The sequence below is a fragment of the Psammomys obesus genome, unplaced genomic scaffold (genome assembly GCF_907164565.1).
Source record: "Psammomys obesus unplaced genomic scaffold, mPsaObe1.curated_primary_1811, whole genome shotgun sequence".
NCBI classification, from domain to species: Eukaryota; Metazoa; Chordata; class Mammalia; order Rodentia; family Muridae; genus Psammomys; species Psammomys obesus.
The window spans coordinates 11,615,020-11,637,493 of record NW_026585742.1 but is presented as its reverse complement, the minus strand read 5'-3'; the positions used below and the strand labels follow the sequence as shown (position 1 = coordinate 11,637,493).

At 39.2% G+C, this 22,474-nt stretch overlaps 1 protein-coding gene across 3 annotated transcripts in view; it reads right to left on the bottom strand.

The window, feature by feature from the left end:
• The window catches only part of Znf385d (zinc finger protein 385D), a 416,968-nt gene extending 394,791 nt beyond the window's left edge, over window positions 1-22,177 (bottom strand). For all 3 annotated transcript variants that reach the window (XM_055599063.1, XM_055599064.1, XM_055599066.1), the window contains exon 1: window positions 21,918-22,177. In XM_055599063.1, coding sequence (XP_055455038.1) covers window positions 21,918-21,939 — 22 coding nt within the window. In that variant the 5' untranslated portion in view covers window positions 21,940-22,177. The remainder of the gene's footprint in view (window positions 1-21,917) is intronic.
• Window positions 22,178-22,474: the final 297 nt, after the last annotated feature.

Here is a 22,474-nt window from a genome sequence, read left to right as displayed (position 1 = left end):
GCGTCCTTCTCTAACTCTTTTGATTAATTTTGGTTGAAGGTCTTCAGGAGGTATCTCCATCCCTGATCTCAAGCTGTACTATAGAGCAACAATACTAAAAACTGCATGGTACGGGCATGGAAACAGACTGGTGGATCAATGGAATCGAATAGAAGACCCTGACATAAATCTACACACTTATGGACAACTGATCTTTGGCAAAGATGTCAAAACTATTCAATGGAAAAAAGACAGCATCTTCAACAAATGGTGCTGGTCTAACTATATGTCTACATGTACAAAAATGCAAATAGATCCATACTTATCACCCTGCACAAAACTAAAGTCCAAGTGGATCAAAGACCTCAATATAAAACCAGACACACTAAACTGCTTAGAAGAAAAAGTGGGGAAGAGCCTTGAACTCATTGGCACAGGAGACAACTTCCTGAACAAAACACCAACAGTACAGGCTCTAAGAGCAATAATCAATAAATGGGACCTCATGAAACTGTAAAGCTTCTGTAAAGCAAAGGACACTGTCATTAGAACAAAACGACTGCCTACAGATTGAGAAAGGATCTTCACCAACCCTTTATCTGACAGAGGACTAATATCCAGTATATATAAAGAACTCAAGAATTTAAACAGCAACAAATCAAGTAATCCAATTAAAAAATGGAGTACAGAGAATTATCAATAGAGGAATATCGAATGGCAGAGAAACACTTACAGAAATGTTCAATGTCCTTAGTCTTAAGGGAAATGTAAATCAAAAGGACCCCAAGATTTCACCTTATACCCATCAGAATGGCCGAGATCAAAGACTCAAGAGACAACACATGCTGGAGAGGTTGTGGAGAAAGGGGAAGAACCCTCCTCTACTGCTGGTAGGAATGTAATGTACAACCACTCTGGAAATTAATCTGTTGCTTCCTCAGACAACTAGTAATAGTGCTACCTCAAGATCCAGCTATACCACTCCTAGGCCTATACCCAAAACAGGCTCAAGTACATAATAAGGACATTTGCTCAACTATGTTTGTAGCAGCCTTATTTGTAATAGCCAGAAGCTGGAAACAGCCCAGATGCTCCTCAGTGGAGGAATGGATACAGAAATTGTGGTATATTTACACAATGAAACATTACTCAGCAAAAAAAAAAAAAAAAAAAAAAAAAAAAAAAAAAAAAAAAAAAAAAAAGAAAAAAGAAAAAAGAAAAAAGAAAAAAAGGAAATCATGAAATTTGCAGGTAAATGGTGGGATCTGGAAAGGATCATCCTGAGTGAGCTATCCCAGAAGCAGAAAGATGCACACTTTATATACTCACTCATATAGACATATAATATAAGATAAACCTACTAAAAATCTGTACATCTAAAGAAACTAATCAAGAGGGAGGACTCTTGTTAAAATGCTCAATCCCTATCCAGAAAGACAAAGAGGATGGATATCAGAAGAATGAGAAAAGAGGGAACAAGTCAGGAGCCTGATGCAGAGGACTTCTGAAAGGCTCTGCCCTGCAGACTATCAATGCAGATGCTGAGACTTATGAGCAACCTTTGGGCAGAGTGTAGGGAATCTTATGAAAGAAGTGGGAAACAGTAAGATCTGGAGAGGACAGGAACCCCACAATGAGAGCAACAGAACCGAAAAAATCTGAGTACAGGGGTCTTTCCTGAGACTGATACTCCAACCAAGGACTATGCCTGGAGATAACCTAAGACCCCTGCACAGATGTAGCCCATAGAAGTTCAGTATCCAAGTGGGTTCCATTGTGATAGGAACAGGGACTGTCTCTGATATGAACTGATTGGTCTGCTCTTTAATTACCTCCCCCTGAGGGGAAAGCAGCATTACCAGGCCACAGAAGAAGACAATTCCGCCACTCCTGATGAGACCTAATTGACTAGGATCAGAAGGAAGGAAAAGAACAACTCCCCTTTCAGTGGACTTGGGGAGGGGCATGCATGCACAGGGTGGAGGAAGGGAGGGCTTGGGATGGGAGGAGGGAGGGAACCACAGAGGGGATACAAAGTGAAAAAAGTTTAATTAATAAAGAATTAAAAAATAATCTTGACCAAGCTGGACTCTCCCAGATGTATCTGCTTCTGGCTATGGTCTCCCACTTATCTATAAAAAACTTTTTTCTCCACCATAATCTTTCCTACCATTTTATGTCTATTGTTTTATTTACTAACCTCTACCCTGACCTCTGATAGAGATGAGCCCCCAACGAAAAAATAAGGTGCCCAGCAGTGCCAGCAAGTTCAGCTTGTCAGTTTTTATGCACATTCCACACTCACTTCAAATTAACACGTTTTCTTTTTATATTAATACAGAGATAGAACAAAAATTGGTAAATCTGTTAAAGATTACATATACAGTCCTTGAGACGGCTCAGTAGGTTAAAGGTACTTGTTGCAAACCTTGTCCACCCGAGTTTGAGCCTCAGAATATGCACTGTGGACAGTACAGACTGACTCTTTAAATTGTCCCCTCACCTCCAGATACATGGTGTGTCACGTGGCTACAAACACACACACACACACACACACACACACACACACACACACACACACAATGTAAAAAGAATTTAAAAGGAACAGTTTATGGATAATGTTGATCACTTTCTCTGTGACAGGTTCAGTTTGATGTTGGGGTTAGAGCTGCAAACAGACACATGAGCACCCAGCCTATGTTCCACACCCCACAATACTGCTCAAGTCCAGGTACTGCTGAAGTCTTCCTCCCCAATCTAACAATAGCAAAGCACTTTCCAGCTTTCCTTGCAAATGCAAATGGATGTATCAGCATAGCTATCAAAGAGCCATCTATATTTTTATTCCCCAAGGGATTTCTCATTTTCCTCTGTGCTTTCTTTCATTGTAGATGTTTTTCCATGTCACAACTACTGAGAGCTGATTTTACTGACACATAGTATTCCGGCATTTTGAATGCAACATTATTCTGCTCGAATGCTTCCCCCAATATGGGTCACTTTGCTCATTTCAATTTGTGCTTTGAAAAAGCAGCATCACATTTAATATCCCTAGTGGAATATCTGAGTAGCCTTTTGGGAGTATACAGCCGATTCTTAGGAGAAAGCTTGTTCTACACAAACATATGGACATTTGAGTATTAACAAATAACCTTCACATAACTTGCCAAGAAATTTACTATTAAATATTATTCCCTTCATACAATTGTGTCAAAGAACAGCTAATGCCAGATCTTAACTACTCTTAAAAATTTCAAGAGTTTCTTTGTCTAAGTATTTTAACAGGGATGTGTCCCAAAGATTCTCTCCCAACAGTGACATAAGTCCTCAGTCTCCTGGCAACACCCTTTGTCTTAGTATCCTATCAGAAGAATCATTACCCCACTCAAGTTTCCAGGCTTTTTCCTATGTTGTCTTCTTTGTTTTATTTACCTCTATGATCCATTTTATGTTACAGTTCTGTGAAGGGTGTCAAGTTTGTGTCATTTCATTTTTGGCATGTAAATACACAGTTCTCCTGGGACCACTAATAGAAACATCATCTTTCTATTCAGCATTTCTTTGCAACACATCAGAACTCCACAGGTGTGGCTCAGTGTCTGGCCTTTCAGTCTGCTTCATCCATGTCCTGTATATCTCACAAGCCAAGGCCACATTGCCTAGATTATAACAGCATGATAATAAAGTTTTGAAGCTGAATGTTGTTTGCTGTCCAATTTTTGTCTCCTCTTTCAATATTTTCTGGGTGTATGTTCCCAAACTTTTTTTTATTTTTAGAATAAAGAAAAAAATATTGGAGAAGGTGCATATGCGAGGACACACCTGTGGATCTCTCCTTCCAGCAAATAAGCTCCACATAAAGTAAGGCTTGGTAGAAAATGCACCTCACCTACTGACCCATCTCGAAAGAACCATGTTTTAATTTTATGTCATGCAATTTATCAGGTCTTTTCTTTGGTGTACTGGAGACCTACTTTCCCAGGCTGACTACAACCCGGAGATTCCTCGGTCTCTTAGGCATCTATAGAAATATTTTCACATTTGAACTTTTGTCAAATCTGACATTTATTTTGTTGTAACAAATATAATAGGAATCTACCTTGTTTATTTGCCTTATTGCTTATTCAGTTGTCCTCAACTATTCATTCAATAATTTCAGTTTTTTTTCCAGGAAGTTGAAATGTTTTTATTACAACTCAAATCTTCAGTTATAAAGTCTTGACATTTACTTTCTGATGTTCTGTTTTAATTTTTTGTGTATTATTTAGTACTATATTGTTTAATTATCATACTACAGGACAAGTTGCCCGAACATTCCCTGCTCATAATTTCCCCAGGATTCATTTATGTGTCCTTCTTCATACAGCTTGTAATATCCTTGTAGCTTAATGTCAAATCCTATTATCATCTGAAGCTCTGCCACATTACACCTAGAGATTAATTTATGGGGAGCCAAAAAACTTGTGATATCAAATTTGAGGGAACTATTTGAAAATGTTAATTCCTATGCTAAATCCACAGAGATTCTGACACTATCACTGTCTAACAGGAAACTGAAAAATTTGAAATTGGAAAATATTCAGGCTTTTGTTCAGATGGGACATAAACCATCAGAGACAAGAATATTTATTCCTGATTGACAGGACAGGTTAAATGCATCTTCAAAAGAAAGGCATTGGCAGCCTTCTGAAACAATTTATAAGGTTTATTTGTGTAGAAAAGAAGAGTGAAAAATATGCTTAGATTTTTGGAGACAAGGAATGAAAATCAATAATAGATCAGGTAAGAATAGCATGAGGTAATGACCTGAAAAAGAAAGAAACACAAAAGTTGCAGGGTGGGGAATTAAGAGTCATAAGAGCATAGGTTTGTAGAAAGAAAACTGCCAGGTACATTAGAACATGATCGATTTGACCTGCATAAGAAGTTTGGGGCAACAAATCAGGAAACAGAAACCACTGGCATCATGTGCATGTGTATGAGCATGTGTGTGCAGATGTGTGTGTGTGTGTGTGTGTGTGTGTGTGTGTGAGAGAGAGAGAGAGAGAGAGAGAGAGAAAGAGAGAGAGGGAGAGAGAGAGAGTTACATCTGTAGGTACTTCCTAGTACAACACCATGTGGGTTTACTTTAAAGGCTGAGAGAAATAAGCCAGGAAACTCATTAGAGACAATTATAGCAGTTCACACTGAAGTAAATGATGTGCTCCTCTGACAGTGAGGAGTGAGCTGGGAAGAGACTTAATTCAACCTCTGGGACTCCTGAGGGTTGCAATGATTTATTGCTGCAACAAGTTCCACTCTTATCTCCACAACTACTATTGTGCCATCAGGGACATTGACGGCTGGGAAAGATTGTTGAATTAGTTTAGATGTTACACAGTGCAAGGTTCTCTTTACATTGAAATCTAGTACAAGGGAAAAGATTGGAGCTCCAAAGCCAAGAAGAGGACATGAAGCTCTTTGTCTTGCCACTCCTTATAATAGCAAGAAAGTAACTGATGTCACTTCCTTTATCCACCAAGTGAGGACAACAGCAATCTTATATCCTAGATTTGTTAGGAACAAAGACGCTGAGTATCTGCCAATCTACATGAAACACATGTCAGTGGATAGACTCCGCAGGCCTAGACTCTAAACATCTCACTGTTTATTTTGGTTAGAAATTCACTGTATTGATTTTTCTTCTCACCTGAAGTGTAAATATAAGGTAAGGAATTTAAGGTAATATCATGAAAGACTGCAAGCTCCAGTCCAGTTTGAGGCACCTCTATGGTGCGAGCAAGAATCAGGAGAACTTTAGTTCAGTAAACGGGGAAGTAAGATAGAGTGTGATTTTTACATAGCATTCCTTGATTAGCATATTAATAAGTCTGATCATTTATTGCTTTCACTCACTTGTTTTTGCTTTGGCACATTAATGGCTTGTACAATGAGAAAGAGTTTACTGCTCTTTTCATACCGTATTCGTGACTGCCATGCTCACCCTTAAGACCAGCACTGTGAGCACTCTGACTGCATATAAGTTCCCCACTCTCAGTATTGAACAGCAATGACTCAAGAGTAGCTCTTGAACATAACTATATACATAACCATAATGTAAATATTTGGAGTAAGATACATTTCAATTCACCACCCCAAATACTTCATCTACTTGGTCTTTTACAGAAACATAACATTCTTAGCTTTCCTTTACTTTCTTAGAAACAGGGGACAATGATACCCAGTTCATTGAACCTACAGTTTTGCACTATAGGACACAAGGAGCTTAATGTCTACATACAACTAAGAGTTCGCTAGAAGATATCCATATTCATTTTTTGGAAATTTGTTTCTTTAATAAATATGACATTTTTCTTTTTGCCATAAATATAAGCTATAGGCATCACATAAACAGCCTAGATAATTTTTAAAGCCCATGTATACTCAATAAAGATGTTGGAAAAAGCAGAGCAGGACATTAGAAATATAACCAATAACCCTTGAAATACAGAGTGATATCAGTGTGCACATACATTCAAATGTGTGTCAGCTTCAAAAAGATAGAACTCTCATCCATACATGGAGTGAGGCTTTCTTTGGGAAGCTAACAAAACATCTTTCTTTTAAGGATGAACCTTCTACTTTGGGAGTTAGAAAGTCTAACTTCACTTACAAGGAACATTTTTCTATTGTATTTATTCTTATTTTAAGATTAAAAGACACTTCTGAATTTTATGGCATCATTGATCTTATGAATATAAAAATTAACATGAATAGGTTATTGGGCAATGGAAATGAAATGAAAAAATAGTCTTGAAAGGAAGAGCAAGGCCAAAAATATATGAAGATACTTCATGTTGAACTACCCTGAAAATTCACCCTCTAGGAGAGGTCAGGAAAACAATTTCCTCATGAATGGCTTACCAGTGTGAGCAGTTATTACACTGTTAATGACAGAAATTGATCATTATATATTTTTCTTAAGACATTTTGGCAGTATTCATGAAAATTAAATAGACTTTACATCAGTAATTTTTGTTCTAAGAATTTCAACTGTAGGTAGAAGAATTTATGTGTAACAGTTTTCATATTTATAGTGATAACTATTGTGTTATTAGTAAAAAATGAGAATAACTTTTCTCTTTAAAAGTACTAGTAAAAGACATTATAATATATATCTGGGTTAGAATAGCATGGAGCCCTCAAATTTTTAAAAATGAAAAATATATGAAAAATATATTGATAAATGTCAATTTATGATAAATAATATAATATACAAAATGGTTCACAGTATGCTTCTGTTATGTGTGTATGAATAAGAGTTGTGCACACATTGCCTCAAAAAAATTAGTATCATAATTGAACACAACAAGATGCTCTTGTGGGGGGGACAGGTGCAACTTTCACTGTTTACACACCTATGGCATCTGACTAAAATTGTACTGATACCACATTTGCAAACAATCTAAAATATTATATTAAGGATCTAAAAAGAGCCCTGGTTGTTTTGATGACCCTAAAAGGGAATCAATATATTACCTGGTAAAGAGAATCATTACATATGTAGGATGTTGCCAGATGTCCCAAGGAAGAACACACAAACAATACACAGCTCCCTTTGGTGTGTGATTACCACATGTTAAATACACAAACTCAGAACTTGTGTCCTGGCACTTAGAGAAAAAATGAGATAATACAGCTGTGATGAGCCTCTCTTTGGAAGAATCTCTGAAGTGAGGGTTGTAGGTGCTATGAACAGTTTTTGGTTTTTTTTTTTTTCTGCCCTGGTGTAGACCATCTAGAAGGGAAATGGAATCTTCCCTGAGCTCAGGCTGCATGACTAAAAGGTACGTGGAGGTCCCACATGCTGAAGACATTCACTTTTCTGCACATTTGTGCAGATTATCAAGGTATATCCTTACCTCTGCTGTATTTGAACAGTGAGTCCACATGCCAGGATTGAGTCTTGAGAATCTGCTCAAACTAAGGAAAGAGTGTGGCAGAGAACCTGGGACATGGAGAATGACAGCTTGGCTCTGGTCTGATTAGCATTACTCTCATTACTTATCATTTCTGTTCCTGAGTTTCCTCACCTTTGAAATTGGCAAACTGATTATATTCTCATCAAAGGGCTGTGGTAAGGACTCAGAACTCTGCTATTCTTAGGCATTGCCATTTGGGTCTAGTGGCTTTGGCTTTAGAATAACTTACTGAACTGGATGTTGAGACTCAGGACAATTCCTTAAGCAATTCCATTACTATGTCAAAATTGGGTTTTATGTTTTAATTAAAATTTTTACTGTTGTAGACATTATCATAAAAAGTTTTTAAATGAAAAAAAAAATCACACAAAAAATGAACCAAACTCAAAATCTGTGCAACTAAATGAACAATTAAAATAAAAGCTGAGGAGTTTTTCACTAAACTTTACACTTTCAAAAGTTTCAAGGGTTTATAAGGTCTCAAGTTTTCATAGAAATATTTTCATAATCAAACACAGATATTTAAAAGTAGTTTGGCTGCTATTTTCTTGTCTATTAAATTGAGATGCTGGCCTGTTTTGTGCAGGGCACTTTCAAAATAGTTCCTGTTGCTACACTAAATAAAACTGAAGAGACACAAAACATTTTACTGCTCTCACTTACAAAGTGCACACCAGTGAAAGAAAGGCCCTTCCCCATCTCATTTGCACTTGAGAAAGAGAATGGCTCTGCTTTGTTGCTCATATTTCTCCAGTCTAACACACCATCCATTACCAGCTCAGCCCACAATCCCCACTGTAGAGTGATATGCTGCTTGGAACTGCCTACATACTAGTCAAAAGAAAAACAAGAGGGTGTCTTTCATAGTTCTCACATATCTGCAGACATAAACATTCAATAAAGGGGTGACATTTGACAAGAAGCCAGTGAGTTGGCTTTCTTAGATAAAAACTGACAAAGCCAGCTATAGTCTCTCAACCCCAGCCCAATGATCAAGAAAAAGAGCCAGAGGTCCCTATTGAAAAGCTACATGTCTGCTTGAATTTGTGTATTTGTGTGTGCGTGTGTATGTATGGGGAAATCATAGTTGGCATCTTACCCCACAATCACTAAGAATCAAATATGTTATGCCAGGCTTGGTGCTGAGGAGGGAATGAGTTAAAAGCCTCTATCCTTCACTCTGGTTTTCCTCACTGGAAGCCGTGGTGGAGGCAAGAGCTGCCTTGTTTGGCTGCCTTTTGTTTTAGCGATATCGATTGTTAACACAATGACTGAGCAGGAGATGGAAGGCCCCATCGTAAGCTGCAGCCACACAATCAGTTGTTACAGAGCTCAGAGAGACACTAATGGATATACAAAGTAAACAGGAACACCATCAGCCAGTTCACCATGTCCCAAGGTGTTAAAGCTTAGCCAGGCCTTCTGTCCTTCTATGGCAAACAAACTCATTAGTATTGATAATTGGGCTCTAGAAAATGTACCCTGGACCAAGAACTGCAGCACACTCCCTTTGCATCACACTGTGGTTGGTGTATGACTTCTCTACACGCAGATAATGTGGCAAAGAAGATTGGCAGCTGCCTGAAGTACTGGGGAGCAGTGCTGAGTAAGGCCTATGAGTAAGTGGTCAAGGTCATTGCCAACATGTAGTGACTGTCTACATCATGATAGTGATGTTTTAATGCTTTCCATATGCTGCTTAATTTAATCCTTATGAGTGTTCTACGGAGAATTTTTTATAAAATATTTTTATTTATTCCTTGAAAATGTTCTACATTTGTACAATGTTTTCTAAACATATTCATTCATCACTTCCTCCCTCCAGTGCCTCTTGTGACATTACTTTCCCTCCCCCAGTACATTTAGTGCTTCCCTTGGATGTGGAACCATGCCCCTTGCCTTCTTGCTTGTGCTCAGCTCAATATGACTTCTCTATGTTTATTTATGGTGTTGGCCCACAGTGGGAGAGGTTTTCCCACATTGATAGACTTTATTAAGGTAACCTCCTACAGGCACACCTATAGGCCATCTCATTGCAGTCAATCCCTCATTAAGACATTGTTCTCAGATGATTCTCAGTTGTGTCAAGTTGATGATCAAACTTACTCCTCACAGTTTTTAACTCTGTGAACACAACAGAAACCACTCAATATCCTGCAGAATCAAACTAGGGAGATGAACTACAATCAGACCTGTAGGAAAATAGGAATTCAGCAGCATAATCACTTCAAAACCTGACTACACAATTTACAATGGGTGAGCATGCCCACAGCATCTGCATGGAATGGGCATGTGCTAGAAGGGAAGATCTGGAGGGGGTTAGACCTCATGCATGGAAGCTGTAGTTTAATGTGCTCCTCACGAGATTTAAACAAACATTCAACTCTGAGAAGTGGTGTTCTAATGTGCTATCCAGAGCCATACCACTGGGATCTTGAATCAGCAAACACAATGCAGGAATCTACAAGGGTCCCAAGTAAAAGGGAAGAGCTCTTATCCTAAAAAGATAATTCCATTCAGATATTCAAGAGTGGGTGACACATACACTGGGTAAGCAGACCCAGGCATCATCCTCTGAGAGGAATCATGTGTCTTGGGGTTTGTGAACTCAAACTGACCTGGGTTAGGGTCCTGACCCTGTCACCTGCTTCCTAGATAATCTGGTACAAACTGGAAACTCCTAAATTTTCGGGAGGCTCTTTAATAGATGATGAAAATTACCCACCTGAAGTACTCAATTCTGACTCTCCCGTGGAATCCACAGAAGGTTTTTATGAGAAAAGGCAGGTGCTTGGATCTGTAACCATAGAGCTCCTCTTTTTATGGTTTTTAATTGACTGTGGAGAGGTTCTGCTATTAGTATCATTTCAAAACCACCTGGTGAAGTCTTGCATATATTTATATCCTCTGACCTTCTCCAAAACGATAATGGACATGTGCCAATGTCACATCAGCCTGCACTCCCATCCCAAAATGGAGTACCACTGAGTTCCTGTTGAATTCCTCTTTCCTGAGAACTTTTGAGCAGGGAAACTTATCAGCTTCAGGGAGCTTCACAAAGCAAGAGCAAAAATCTCCTTAAAGAAGTTAAGGGACCAAAAGGCCCATACTTTAAGCTTTTCACTGAACCACTGAACTTTCTTTTTTGTTGTTGTTGTTTGGTTGGTTTGTTTTTGTTTTTTTTTCCACACAGCCTTGGCTGTCTCAGACTCACTCTGTAGGGGTTGGGATTTAGCTCAGTGGTAGAGCACTTGCCAAGTTAAGTGCATGGCCCTGGGTTCGGTCCTCAGCTCTGGAAAAAAAAAAAAAAAAAAAAAAAGAAAGACCCACTCTGTAAACCAGACTGGTCTCAAATTCACATAGATCTGCCAGTCTCTGCTTTACCAAGTGCTCTGATTACAGGCATGCGCCTCTGCCTGCTGCACCTGGCTTGAATTGACTTTTTATTTAATTTTTTTTTTGTTTTTTTTTTTTAATTGACTTTTTAAATAGGGGACTTTAAAGATCAGTATTTAGGATCATAGATAACTTTTTCCACTTATTTATTTATTTATTACAATTTATTCATTTTTTATCCTAGCTGTAGCCCCTTTCTTGTCTCCTCCCAATCCTGCCCCACCTCCCTCTTCTACTCCCATGTCCCCTCCCCAGTCCACTGATAGGGGAGAACCTCCTCCCCTTCCATCCAACCCTAGCCTGTTAGGTCTCATTAGGACTGTCTGTGTTTAAAGAAAAATAATTTTAAAGCAACCTCCCTTCTAATATACCTTTCAGCGGATAAAATTTCCTTAAGTCTGAATCCTAAAATGCCCCATACATCTCTAAATCTTAGCCTGCCCTTCCTTAGGGCAGCTAATTAAAGCACCTGGTGAGAATTAGTGCCTTCCATATTATTCACAGCAAGGGAAATGCTTTCCTGTAGTTAAGAGGGCATTGCCTGAAAACAAAGCAGCTAAGATCTGAGTTGTCACAGGGTTTTAAAAGCAGGCTTTAAGAATGACAGTAATAGCCCCAATCTCTTGCCAGGACAAGTTACTGCATAGCAGGGGTAAGGTGGATATGAGGTCCCATCAAGATCTGAGAAACTACTGGCAATCTCATAGCTCTGTAAGAGGGAGAGGGTGACCCCTGGTATGCTTAACACTCACCATAGCAAGCTACACTTTAAGACTAGCTAGGCAACACAATAAATTCTATGAGTAAAAGAAAAAAAGAAAAGAGGGAAGAAAAAGAAGGAAGAAAGTATAAATCTCCTATGTTGGGTCGGAAAGAAGGTAGAGTAAAAAGGGAGGCCATGGAAAGAACTGGAAAAGGAATAAATATGTTCAAAATACATAAAATTCTCAAAAATTAAAATAAAAACATTGCAAAAATAATAAAATCACATTTCAAAAAGAGAATGATTTTTTTTTCTGTTTGAGTACGGTATGCTCAATAAGCAGAAGAAATTTAAACCCCAAGATATATGAAGAACTACATTAAATCAATATCACATCCCTCCTCTCCTCTTAAACAATTATTAATAAATTCCCTCAGCTTAATAATCCATCAGTGTCCTGGCAAGGAACGAAGATATGACTATGTTCCATGGAATTTCAGGCCTTCCCTCTTCTGCAATGAGTATTGGTTACAGAATAATGGGGAAAGACAGGCTACCTGGCCACTAAGATACAGGTTACATTCTGCATATGTCTCTTACCTTGGAGATATATTTGCAGATTTGTCATGATCATTATAAGACATATTCATATGGCATTTTGCATTATGAGGCCTGTATCCAAATATCACTGAACTCATTGTCAAATCCTAAACCATTATAAAAAGGGGAAATTACAATGTAAAGAAAGACCTATCAATTTGGTACAGGAAACACTACTGGAAAATGACAAGGAGAGTCCTTGAATTAGCAGGCACTGGTCCACATTCTCTAACCATATATCAACCTTTGCTTCTTACATTTTCCCCAAATTCCTACTAATGCTTTTTTTGTCTTTGCAGAAACACATTTCCATTCATATGCCACCTATGTCAGCTGTAATATGTCCTTATAGGCCCTTGCTTTGGTCCTTGCCTTCTTGACCAAAGAGTAAAATCTTCAGGGTGCATCTCTCAGGATATTCTGGCATCTGGTTATTGTTGAGGTTCACCAATAAGTGGTAGAGGCAATAACTCAAGAAAGGGAGAAATCTGGGTATGTCTCTGTTTCTCTCTAATTTGAGAGCAGGATTCCTCTATACTTTAATATTTTTGAATCTGCTGTGACTCCAGCCCTGTTAGAAGGTCCTAGGCTTTGGCCTTCAGGATTATCTCCTGTCTTTTCATCCATATCTGTCAGTTTCTTCCTATAGGTACTTGTCTGTATTTCTACCATCCTACCACATACAGCTTTACCAATAGAGCAATTGATCCCCAGTAAGTCTTTATACATGATGTAGGATGGTCTGATTTCAGGTTTAATCTCAATGGTCACAAGTACTTACCTCAAGTGTTATACATGTGTATGTGGTTTGTATGAATGTAAAAATGTAAGAAAAACTCAATTTTTTTTACATCAACTGTGCTTCATGCTGTCAACTACTTTCATGTCTACCATATATTTTACTCTTCAAAACATAACTGTAGGAAAAAATAATTCTTTTTTAAAAAGAAAAAAATATCACAGGTGTAAGGACATGCTCAGACACTGAGTCAATGAGTGGAACATTTAGATTGAAGAGTAGGTCATTTTCCTATATTTTGCAGTACTATAGTGAAGACAGGAGTAAGCAATGACTTTAACAATCCTGGCAATGAAATCTTTGTAAATATCAAAGACCTCATAGCATGTGTGACTGACAATATTTTGCAAATATTGGGTTAACTGGCAAAAGAGCAGAAATATAAGACACAATATGAATGTAAGATTTAACATCTGGCTCTGCTCTGCCACACAGAAAGGCAGGCTGTGCCTGCAGCTCTCATTGCCATATCAGTGAGAGGAGCAATGGATGCTCATCTGTCTGAGCTCTGGAGGCTGGATAATCTACGACCCTCACACTTGATGTCAACCTGGTGTTTTGGCGAACACTTTTTTGTTGGCTTCCTCCCACTGCACAAAGCAGAGATAGTGAGCACTGTTGTACTCTCCTTTTTCTTTTCACAGTGACTCTAACCCCATGATCACATCCAGACTCAAAGTTTCTATTCCTAATTCCATCATATTGAGATCAGTACTTCAGCATACAAATTTGGGTGAGGCAGAAACATTTTTTGTATTATAGTAGCTCATGCCTTCTAGGCAGTATTGATTTTCTCTGATTAATTTTTATGTAAGTGCCAAAGCAAACAAATAAAATTATGAAATGTATTCATTCTCTTCTATTCAATTGTGGTTCTCTAGTCAAAACAGAGACACTTCTCCCAACCTAACCATTTCTTCATTTCTTTTGTTGTTAGTGAGAATATATTTTCTAAAAATATTTGTACAAATAATTTTGATTCACAAAAATAATCCCAAAAGTCCTATACTCTGCTATACAGAACATTGAGTATATCTTAAAAGGTCTGAGTTAAGAGGTTGAGCCTAGATGTTCACAAAGGTATGACCTTGAGAACGAAGTGTCAGTCACTGGAGTTTCAAGATCTTCATCTTAAAAAGGAATAACTGCATTTTTGTTTGCCTCCTGAAAATGGGTCATTTTAATGATAAAAACAGCATAATGCTTTGAAAAGCAAATTGCTACACAAGTATGAGAGATCATGTTTATTAAAGGACATTTACATGCATTACTGCATTTTTATCCTCAGAGCAATCTGGCACCAAAACCTTTCCTTCTCAGCAAAATGCATAGATATTAAAAAAAAATACAAGCAAAACCCAAACTAAATCAAACCAACCAACCAACCAAACAAACAAACAAACAAAAGAACAATTCTGCAAATTCTTGCAAAAATCTTGCAAAAATTCATGCTTATTTTTCTCCTAACAAAATAAGAACTTCCAAACTGGTAACCTTCCTGACACTCTGAGCTGCTGGTTCAAAGGCCTTTCTCCTGCCCATGTCCCTGCATTGAACCTGAGAATTAGCACTGCAGCAGGTGACTCATCATGAATTCTAATCTGACCATCTTGTGTGGTGACTAATGTTCTCTTCAGAGATGTTTGCATGCCCCTTTTAAGATTCTATAGAGTTCTCTCCCTTTTCTTTCCACTTCAGGGTCCTGTGACAATGAAAAGAGGATAAACAAAAGAACTTGTGATTCTACTATATTTAATTTATAGTCTAATGTCTAAGGATTAGTCTTTTTTTTTTTTTTTTCCAGAGCTGAGGACCGAACCCAGGGCCTTGCACTTGCTAGGCAAGCGCTCTACCACTGAGCTAAATCCCCAACCCCTAAGGATTAGTCTTAACACCTATGGGAAAAATAAAAAGCAAATACACACATATACAAGAACAATTAAGTACAAAAACATGAGTGTGAGAGTCCGAACAGTGGAAAAGAACATGGCAGGGGTCAGAGAGAAGAAAGGGAGTGGGGGAAATGATAGAATTATACTAACATTCCTCAAAATAGCAAAAATACAATAAAATAAAAACAGGTGGCTGTCAAGATAATTCAGTGGTTAAGAGTGATTACTAATTTTGCAAAGGACCTGAGTTTGGTTCCCACCACCCATTTCAAGTGGCTTACAAGTTATCAGTTACTCCATCTTCAGGGGGTGAGACACCTCTGGCCTCCTCAGACACCTGCATTCTCACAGCTCTCTCTTTACCTCCCAAGATGCACAAAGATTAAAATAAAATAAATCTAGGGATAAATAAGATAAATAATAACACCTTGCATTTTGGAAGCAAGAGAACTATTTCTTCTCAACCCAAAGTTCAAACTTTCACATAAGTGCTGTCATTGAGTTGAGTTGTGGTAGAGACTATCCTTTCTCTCCACTCTCAAGCGCTTGCTCAATCCAGAACAACCAACACAGAGTTCTGAGAGATCAATACTGAGCTCAGATTTGGCCGTCTTCATGTATTAAAAACTGTCAGCCAACCAACCCATCTGCATCCCTTTACCCTTCAACTCTTAGCAGGTATAATGCTTTGGAACACATGGTATACCCTCTGCATTCGTCTATGATATGTGGTGATACTGTTGCTGATTTCTTTTCTGACTTTGGCCATGCTACTTTTCTTCTGTCTCTTCTTACAGAAACATGATATTGCAAATGGGCCATATGGAGGAAACTGAGAGGTGAGTCAGGAGTAGGGGCACTGGAGACTTTACACAGGAGAGTTTTCATGGCAATGTTATCCATGTTAAAGGCTGTGACACTCTGGACTCACATACAATGAGGACTGGCTCACTTCCAACTGCCTCATAACAGTTTGAATGCTGTGTCAGTGAGAAACGCCTTGCTATTTCCAACCCTAGCAATTTGTTTCAGGCGTGATCTCAGCCACTTTAAGTTTTGATATTTCTAGCCAGCTCTTTGGCTTTAGTTTCTCTTAATGCCACCAATCATTTGTGAAATTCCGCTGAAAAACTAATCTTTGTAGGAAATGATACATAATGGTGTCCTTACAGACAGACAGACAAGGACTATGACTTTTGCCTTTTTATAACATGATTCTTAGCGTTTACTACAAATAGAAACACCGCCTTCTCAAGGTCAAAGAAGAAATGCATTTCTGCTCATACAAGCAAGGGAAACGTTAAGAATTTGCTTTATGATATGATTTTTAGGACTTAAAATGCATAGAATAATTGTTCGAGTTAAAAAGCAGCTAAGCTAAAACTGTACACTAAATCTACTGTATTGATCAGCTCTTAATTGAAATTATTCAAATGATGCAAGAAGATTCAATAGCAATAATACAAAAGATACATTCAATAACATACAACAAGACACTGGGAGGGTTCCAGTGTTGCACATGTTTATGCTTGCGCTTGTGTGTGTGCTCGTGCATGCGCGCACACACAGACACGGACACACATCTCTTAATCTTAACAGAAGAGGTCTCAATCACTAGAAGCCGGAGAAACATCTTTTGCAAAGGAAGACAGAAACCACTAATTTAAAATTTTCATTTGTTTTTCAGAACAACTTGCCACCCACAAAAGGGTAACTTTGTAAGTCTTCATTATCTCATGAATTTTGGGATTTATTCCTTAGATAAACTCATCTCATTTCCATATAATTATAGCAACTAAGAATGGCCTTTAAGAAAAAGAAAAAGGAAAAAAAAAACAAGGGTAGAATGCAGAAAATATAAGGCTATGTTAAAGAATCAGGGTACTGTTACAATGACTAACTTTAGTTTTTTTATATAATTTTTTATTTATTACAATTTATTCACTTTGTATCCCAGCTGTAGCCCCACCCTCATACCTCCCAACCCCATCCTTCCCAAATTTAGGTTTTTAAAATGATAGCTTCAAATAAATTCTGAGGGAAACCAGCTTTAAGGAGAACTTGTTTGTAGGTCCCTTAGATTCAAGGTTCTTTCCAAGCCCCTTCCTGACAGCAAGTGTCAGTCACAGTCTCCATCCCTAGTTTCTAATATTGAATGGTATGCCATGGTGATCCATTTATAATAAGACATGATAGTATGAAGTCAACATTTGAAGAGGGGAACTTGGATTTGTCACTTCCTAAATTATTCTCTGTTGTTATTATCTTCAGGGGAAATAAAAATATCTCTTGGGTAAATGGAAAGCCATTCCCAAACCTCATTTCTCATAATGGCTGGTTTACTGCAAAAGAAAAGGAGTTGCAAGCACAGAAAGGGATGCTTCTCTCTGCTGTCTACTGTTTTCTGCTCATCCCTTCCTCACTGCACAACTGACTTTCCAATACCCTGACTCAGAGGTGAAAAGGCAGAGTTAAACCACTGCCCAAGATGCAAACATTAAGGTAAACTGTTTTAAATATCCCGGGGAAAACAGTCCTTCCAAAGCTGAACATGCAGATATGTTACAAGGAGAAGAGTGTTCTTTAGGCATTTTCTATCTACTTGTTGTATTAAAACTTGCCTCTAAAGCATTATTTTATATGAAAGGCACATCATTATGCATTTGTCTTCCTTTCCTTAGTCATTTTAAAGGACACGGCCAATCTACAGTTAACATCAAGCTGAACTTGAACAGCTCAGTCACACTTTCTAAAATTTGCTTGTCCTTTCTCTGGGTTTAATTATTATACTATTTATAGTAACGTTTGCAGTGAGTGCTAACATTTTTCTCTCAGTTCTGCCTATTTGTTTCAGCTGCATCATTTTCTTTTATAGGACTATTATCAAGGAGTAGGCCCCAACCACTATTAGACGGCCTTTTTGCTGTATTTTCTATTTGGATGGCTCAGCTCTGGCCAAACAGAAATTCCTAAGCACAATTACTCTCCTTGTTTCTCTCCTGACATATAAGGGCAAGGTGTGGCACCTTTGTGGTCAACTGAGGACAGTTTGTGTGGTTGGCATGTCCACTGTCAGTGATGACTCTCTAGCAAGAAAAAAAAAATGAGAGGGGGAAGGGAGATGATTCAGACATGTGGTGCCCATAACTAGAGACAGGGATGTACTACAAGCTGCTGCTGCTGGGCACTGAGTGACTGCAGTGATGCATTCACCAAACAATCTGTACTTCATACCAGCACTCTCCAGCCCCACTGAGAACTGGCAACCCTCTCTATTGTACTGACTACCACCCTGGGAGTCAGTCAGACCCTCTCTTCATGGGTCTGAGGAGAAGTCTCCCAGGGGCCTGGCTTTCAGTACTGAATAAATTATTAAGGTTTATCAATCCTTAATAATTTAATCCACATATAATTTTTAACTTTGTAAAATCTTTATGGGGGCAGGAAGGTTACTTTCATAGTCTTTGTTATTTTCTCTTTGCTTTTACACTACATGCCACTGATTGGGTTGCTGACTGGGATTGTCCCTCTTCTGTCTCCTTTATGTTTCTCACATTTAACTACAATAATCAATGTGAAATTGATAGACTGACAGGAGCACCCACAGTGACTGAACTGCAAACTCAAATCACCAAATAACAAGTACAGATAATTGCTGAAAACCCACACTATAATCTCAATAGGACATGAAAGTGGGCTGTAAGTCATTAAAAGACTATCGGCACCACAGGTATGAGCAAACACATTTAGATAGGATCTGTGTTAAGAAGGAAATCATATACAGCTCACTCATTTTTATACACAAACAATTCACCCAGCTGACCTTGCAGAGGTCCAGCTACTTAGTGCCCCAAGGGGAAGAAGATTAAAACAGCTAGGCCCAGCCAGCCTATTGGGAAAGGAGTCTTCACCTGCACTGGAGTGGGGCAACACCTTGCAAAACAGGTTATGTGTATGAGAAGGCGATAACCCACTTGTTTCTCAGTTCACTTCTTCACATAGTGTCACCATGCTCTTCATTGCTCTTACTACGGACACAAAGAGAAGACTTTTGACACCAGTATCCCACTGCACCAGAGAAGCCCAAGAATGAAGGTCTGTTTTCCTTTGTCCCTATTGGTCCTGACTTGATAAGTCATTAGCAGTTCAAAATAGAAAGAAAAAATGAAATGTCAATAAATTTGCAAGTGAAAGCACTGTTTCTTTGTTTGTTTGTTTGTCTTTTTGTTTTTTGAGACAGGGTTGTAGCCCTGGCTGTTTTGGAACTCAGGCTTCCCTTGAACTCAGAGATCCATGTCTCTGACTCCTGAGTGCTGGGATTAAAGGCATAAACCTCCACTGCATGGCTCTGAAAGAACTGTTTTTAAACAACAAACAACCACCACAAAAACAAACACAAAAAATAAAAACTCTCTGAAAGAGAAATATTTTAGATCTATACACATATGCACATAAACATACACACATGTGCACATGCATGCAGACACACATTAGCCTGCTATGGCAATGAATGATGCTAAGTTATCCTCATTTTATGACGTATGTATGTGTGTATGTGTGTATGTAGCTCTAGCATCAGGAGATTTTCGTAGAAGCAGTTTGGCTTCAAGGGTTCAGTAAGAGGCTGCATAGCCTAACTTGCCAAAACCCTACATTCTTGATATACACATTACTTGCTGCAAGAATGTAAAACCATTTCTCACACTGGAATGACAGTGAGGATGATGGTAAAACAGAACTATGTTCAGGACCCCAAAGGCAACTTTAGCCTGACTTTACCAAAACTGCAGTTTCAGCTGAAATAAGTAAGACATTACATTTCAATTCATACTATTAAAAGCTTACATTACACAATGAAACTAATTGCCTGTAGATTTGCCCGATTTCCAAAACAACTGGGTTGGCACACAGTTAACAATATGAGCTAGCTTAGTGAGCATTTCTTCAGTCACCACATCACAGTTCAGCACAGCAAGGACAGCCTCTGACCCTGACTCTGAGACTCCTCATGTTTCCTCTGGTCAGTCCTACTTCAAAATCCACCAGTCATTTTTTTAAGACCCCAAAACCAAAACTAAAATGATAACATTCTTTTATATTCATGAACCTCATTATAGATGCTGAAATTTAACTATGTTCAGAAGATGCATTTTCTTTACAAGTTTCTTCATTTATCAAAAAATGCACACATGATGAATCCTGTTCTATCCATTGCTAATAAGCAAGCATGTCCCTTCCAGCTACCCACTGGAAAAGTGCTACTAAAGTCTGGATTCTGTTTGAATTGGACTATGGAATCAGGATCTTTTCTTTCTAATCAATTCTGGCTCATTTAGGCTTTCTTTCTAATATGACACAAATTATAGGGCAATCAAAGCTGCTGTCAAGACAACTAAGGGTGTTAAGCTTTTGCAACTTGGGTTCCTTGAACACTTTCTTAAATGTTTCAAAAGGCTCCAAAAAACAAGACAAAGCAAAGCAAATAATATATACGGAAATACTGCCCAGCAAAGTAATAGTGCCCCATCCACACATACCAAAATTTCGCTTAAAGGAAAACTATTGATTTTTTTACTTAGAGCAACCCCCCGAATCACCCATTGCTTGAGTCTGCAGTGTACAGTAGTACCCCCAGCCCCACTCCAGTTGCTCTCACAAACCTTTTAGTATCAGAAAGATGCTGTTAAATGATGACACCGGCTGGGACTTAGAGAAGGAAAGCATAACTCCGGGGAGGAGGAAAGGCTCCTCAGTCTTATTTCTTGGTTTCTTGCTCATAAGTGAAGGGCTCTGCCTTCCCTTAGATATAAGCTGCTCTGCTGCGGCTTTGCAGTGCAAAGGTACAACTCAGCTCCCAGCCTGCTCAGTGCTCAGCCCAGAGCCCACATCTAAGCATCTACATGCTTTCTGCAAAGGCAGGCAGCTCAGCTGAAAACCTCAGGGAGCATTCCACCGCAGCCCCAAACTAAACCGCACACATATTTAACAGCCCCGTGACCTCCGGAAGGTTTAAAGTAATAAGAATTTGGTGCCATCCTCTCCTAGCCTGAAGTAACGAGCTGGGAAAGACTGCTTGCTCGCTGGACAATGCTTCCCTTTCCTGCCTCTTAAATAGGAAAAATCCCAGTCCTTAAGGAAGCATACGTTCTTGTTGACTGAGCTCTCAGGACATCAGCCGTGTGGGAACTTTGTCTGGCATTCCATTAAGTTAGCCTATGACTTCCCAGGCTGCACCACTTCTCTTTCACCTAGCTAAATGAACCAACTTCGTGCCCACAAGTCAAAGCAAAGTTTACCCACCCCACCCTCATCTCTTCTTTTCCAGCTTACCTCGGTGCACATTGATTACCAGCCCCAAAGATGGCACAAAGGAAGCTTTTAATACCGCACTAGCGGGTCAGCCAGTCGCCAACTGGAGGTAGGTTTGATGTAAATATTCTTGCAGCTTAAAGATTAAAAAACAAAAAACAAAACAAACAAACACAGACACACAGACAAAAAACAAACAAACAAAAAAAAACGTTTGCTTGCTTGATGGAGAGCTGCCTAGCACACCCCAGAATTGCATCATCAGAGTTAACACTCACCAAAATACATTATTTTTCTCATTAATCAACCAGCTGGAACCCCACTGTGGCGTCTTCAGCCTCCGCTCGCACCCAGGGCTGGCACGCCGAACAGAGCCGAGGCATAGTACGGTCAGTGTAAATGTTTCCAGCGTGGCGAGCAGCAGCGCGAAGCGTGCCTCCTCCCCGGCGGCAGGGAGAGCGGCGCTGTGCAGGCTCCCGTCTTCCCGGCTATGATTCCCCTCGCCTGGAGCGTGTGCTCCGGCCGTGCGCGCCACTGCCCATCCTTACTGTAACACGACTCCTCCTTGCGATGTCCTTGCCGCTCTGGTGACATCAGGACTTCCCGGGAGTACTACAAACACAACCCCCACAGCTACCCCACTGCATCCCAGCCCTCCTAGCAACCGCCCCAGCAGAGGATCTGTTGATGGCCTGCCAGGACCAACCAAGGCTCTGGGAAGCTTAAACCAACCCAGAGACCTGGGTGTGGGCGCAGTGAGGGGGTACGGAGGCTGGCTTAAAGAGAAGGGTCTCTTGTGCACCAGGAGCCACGCAGGGGAAATTTAGCCCAGATG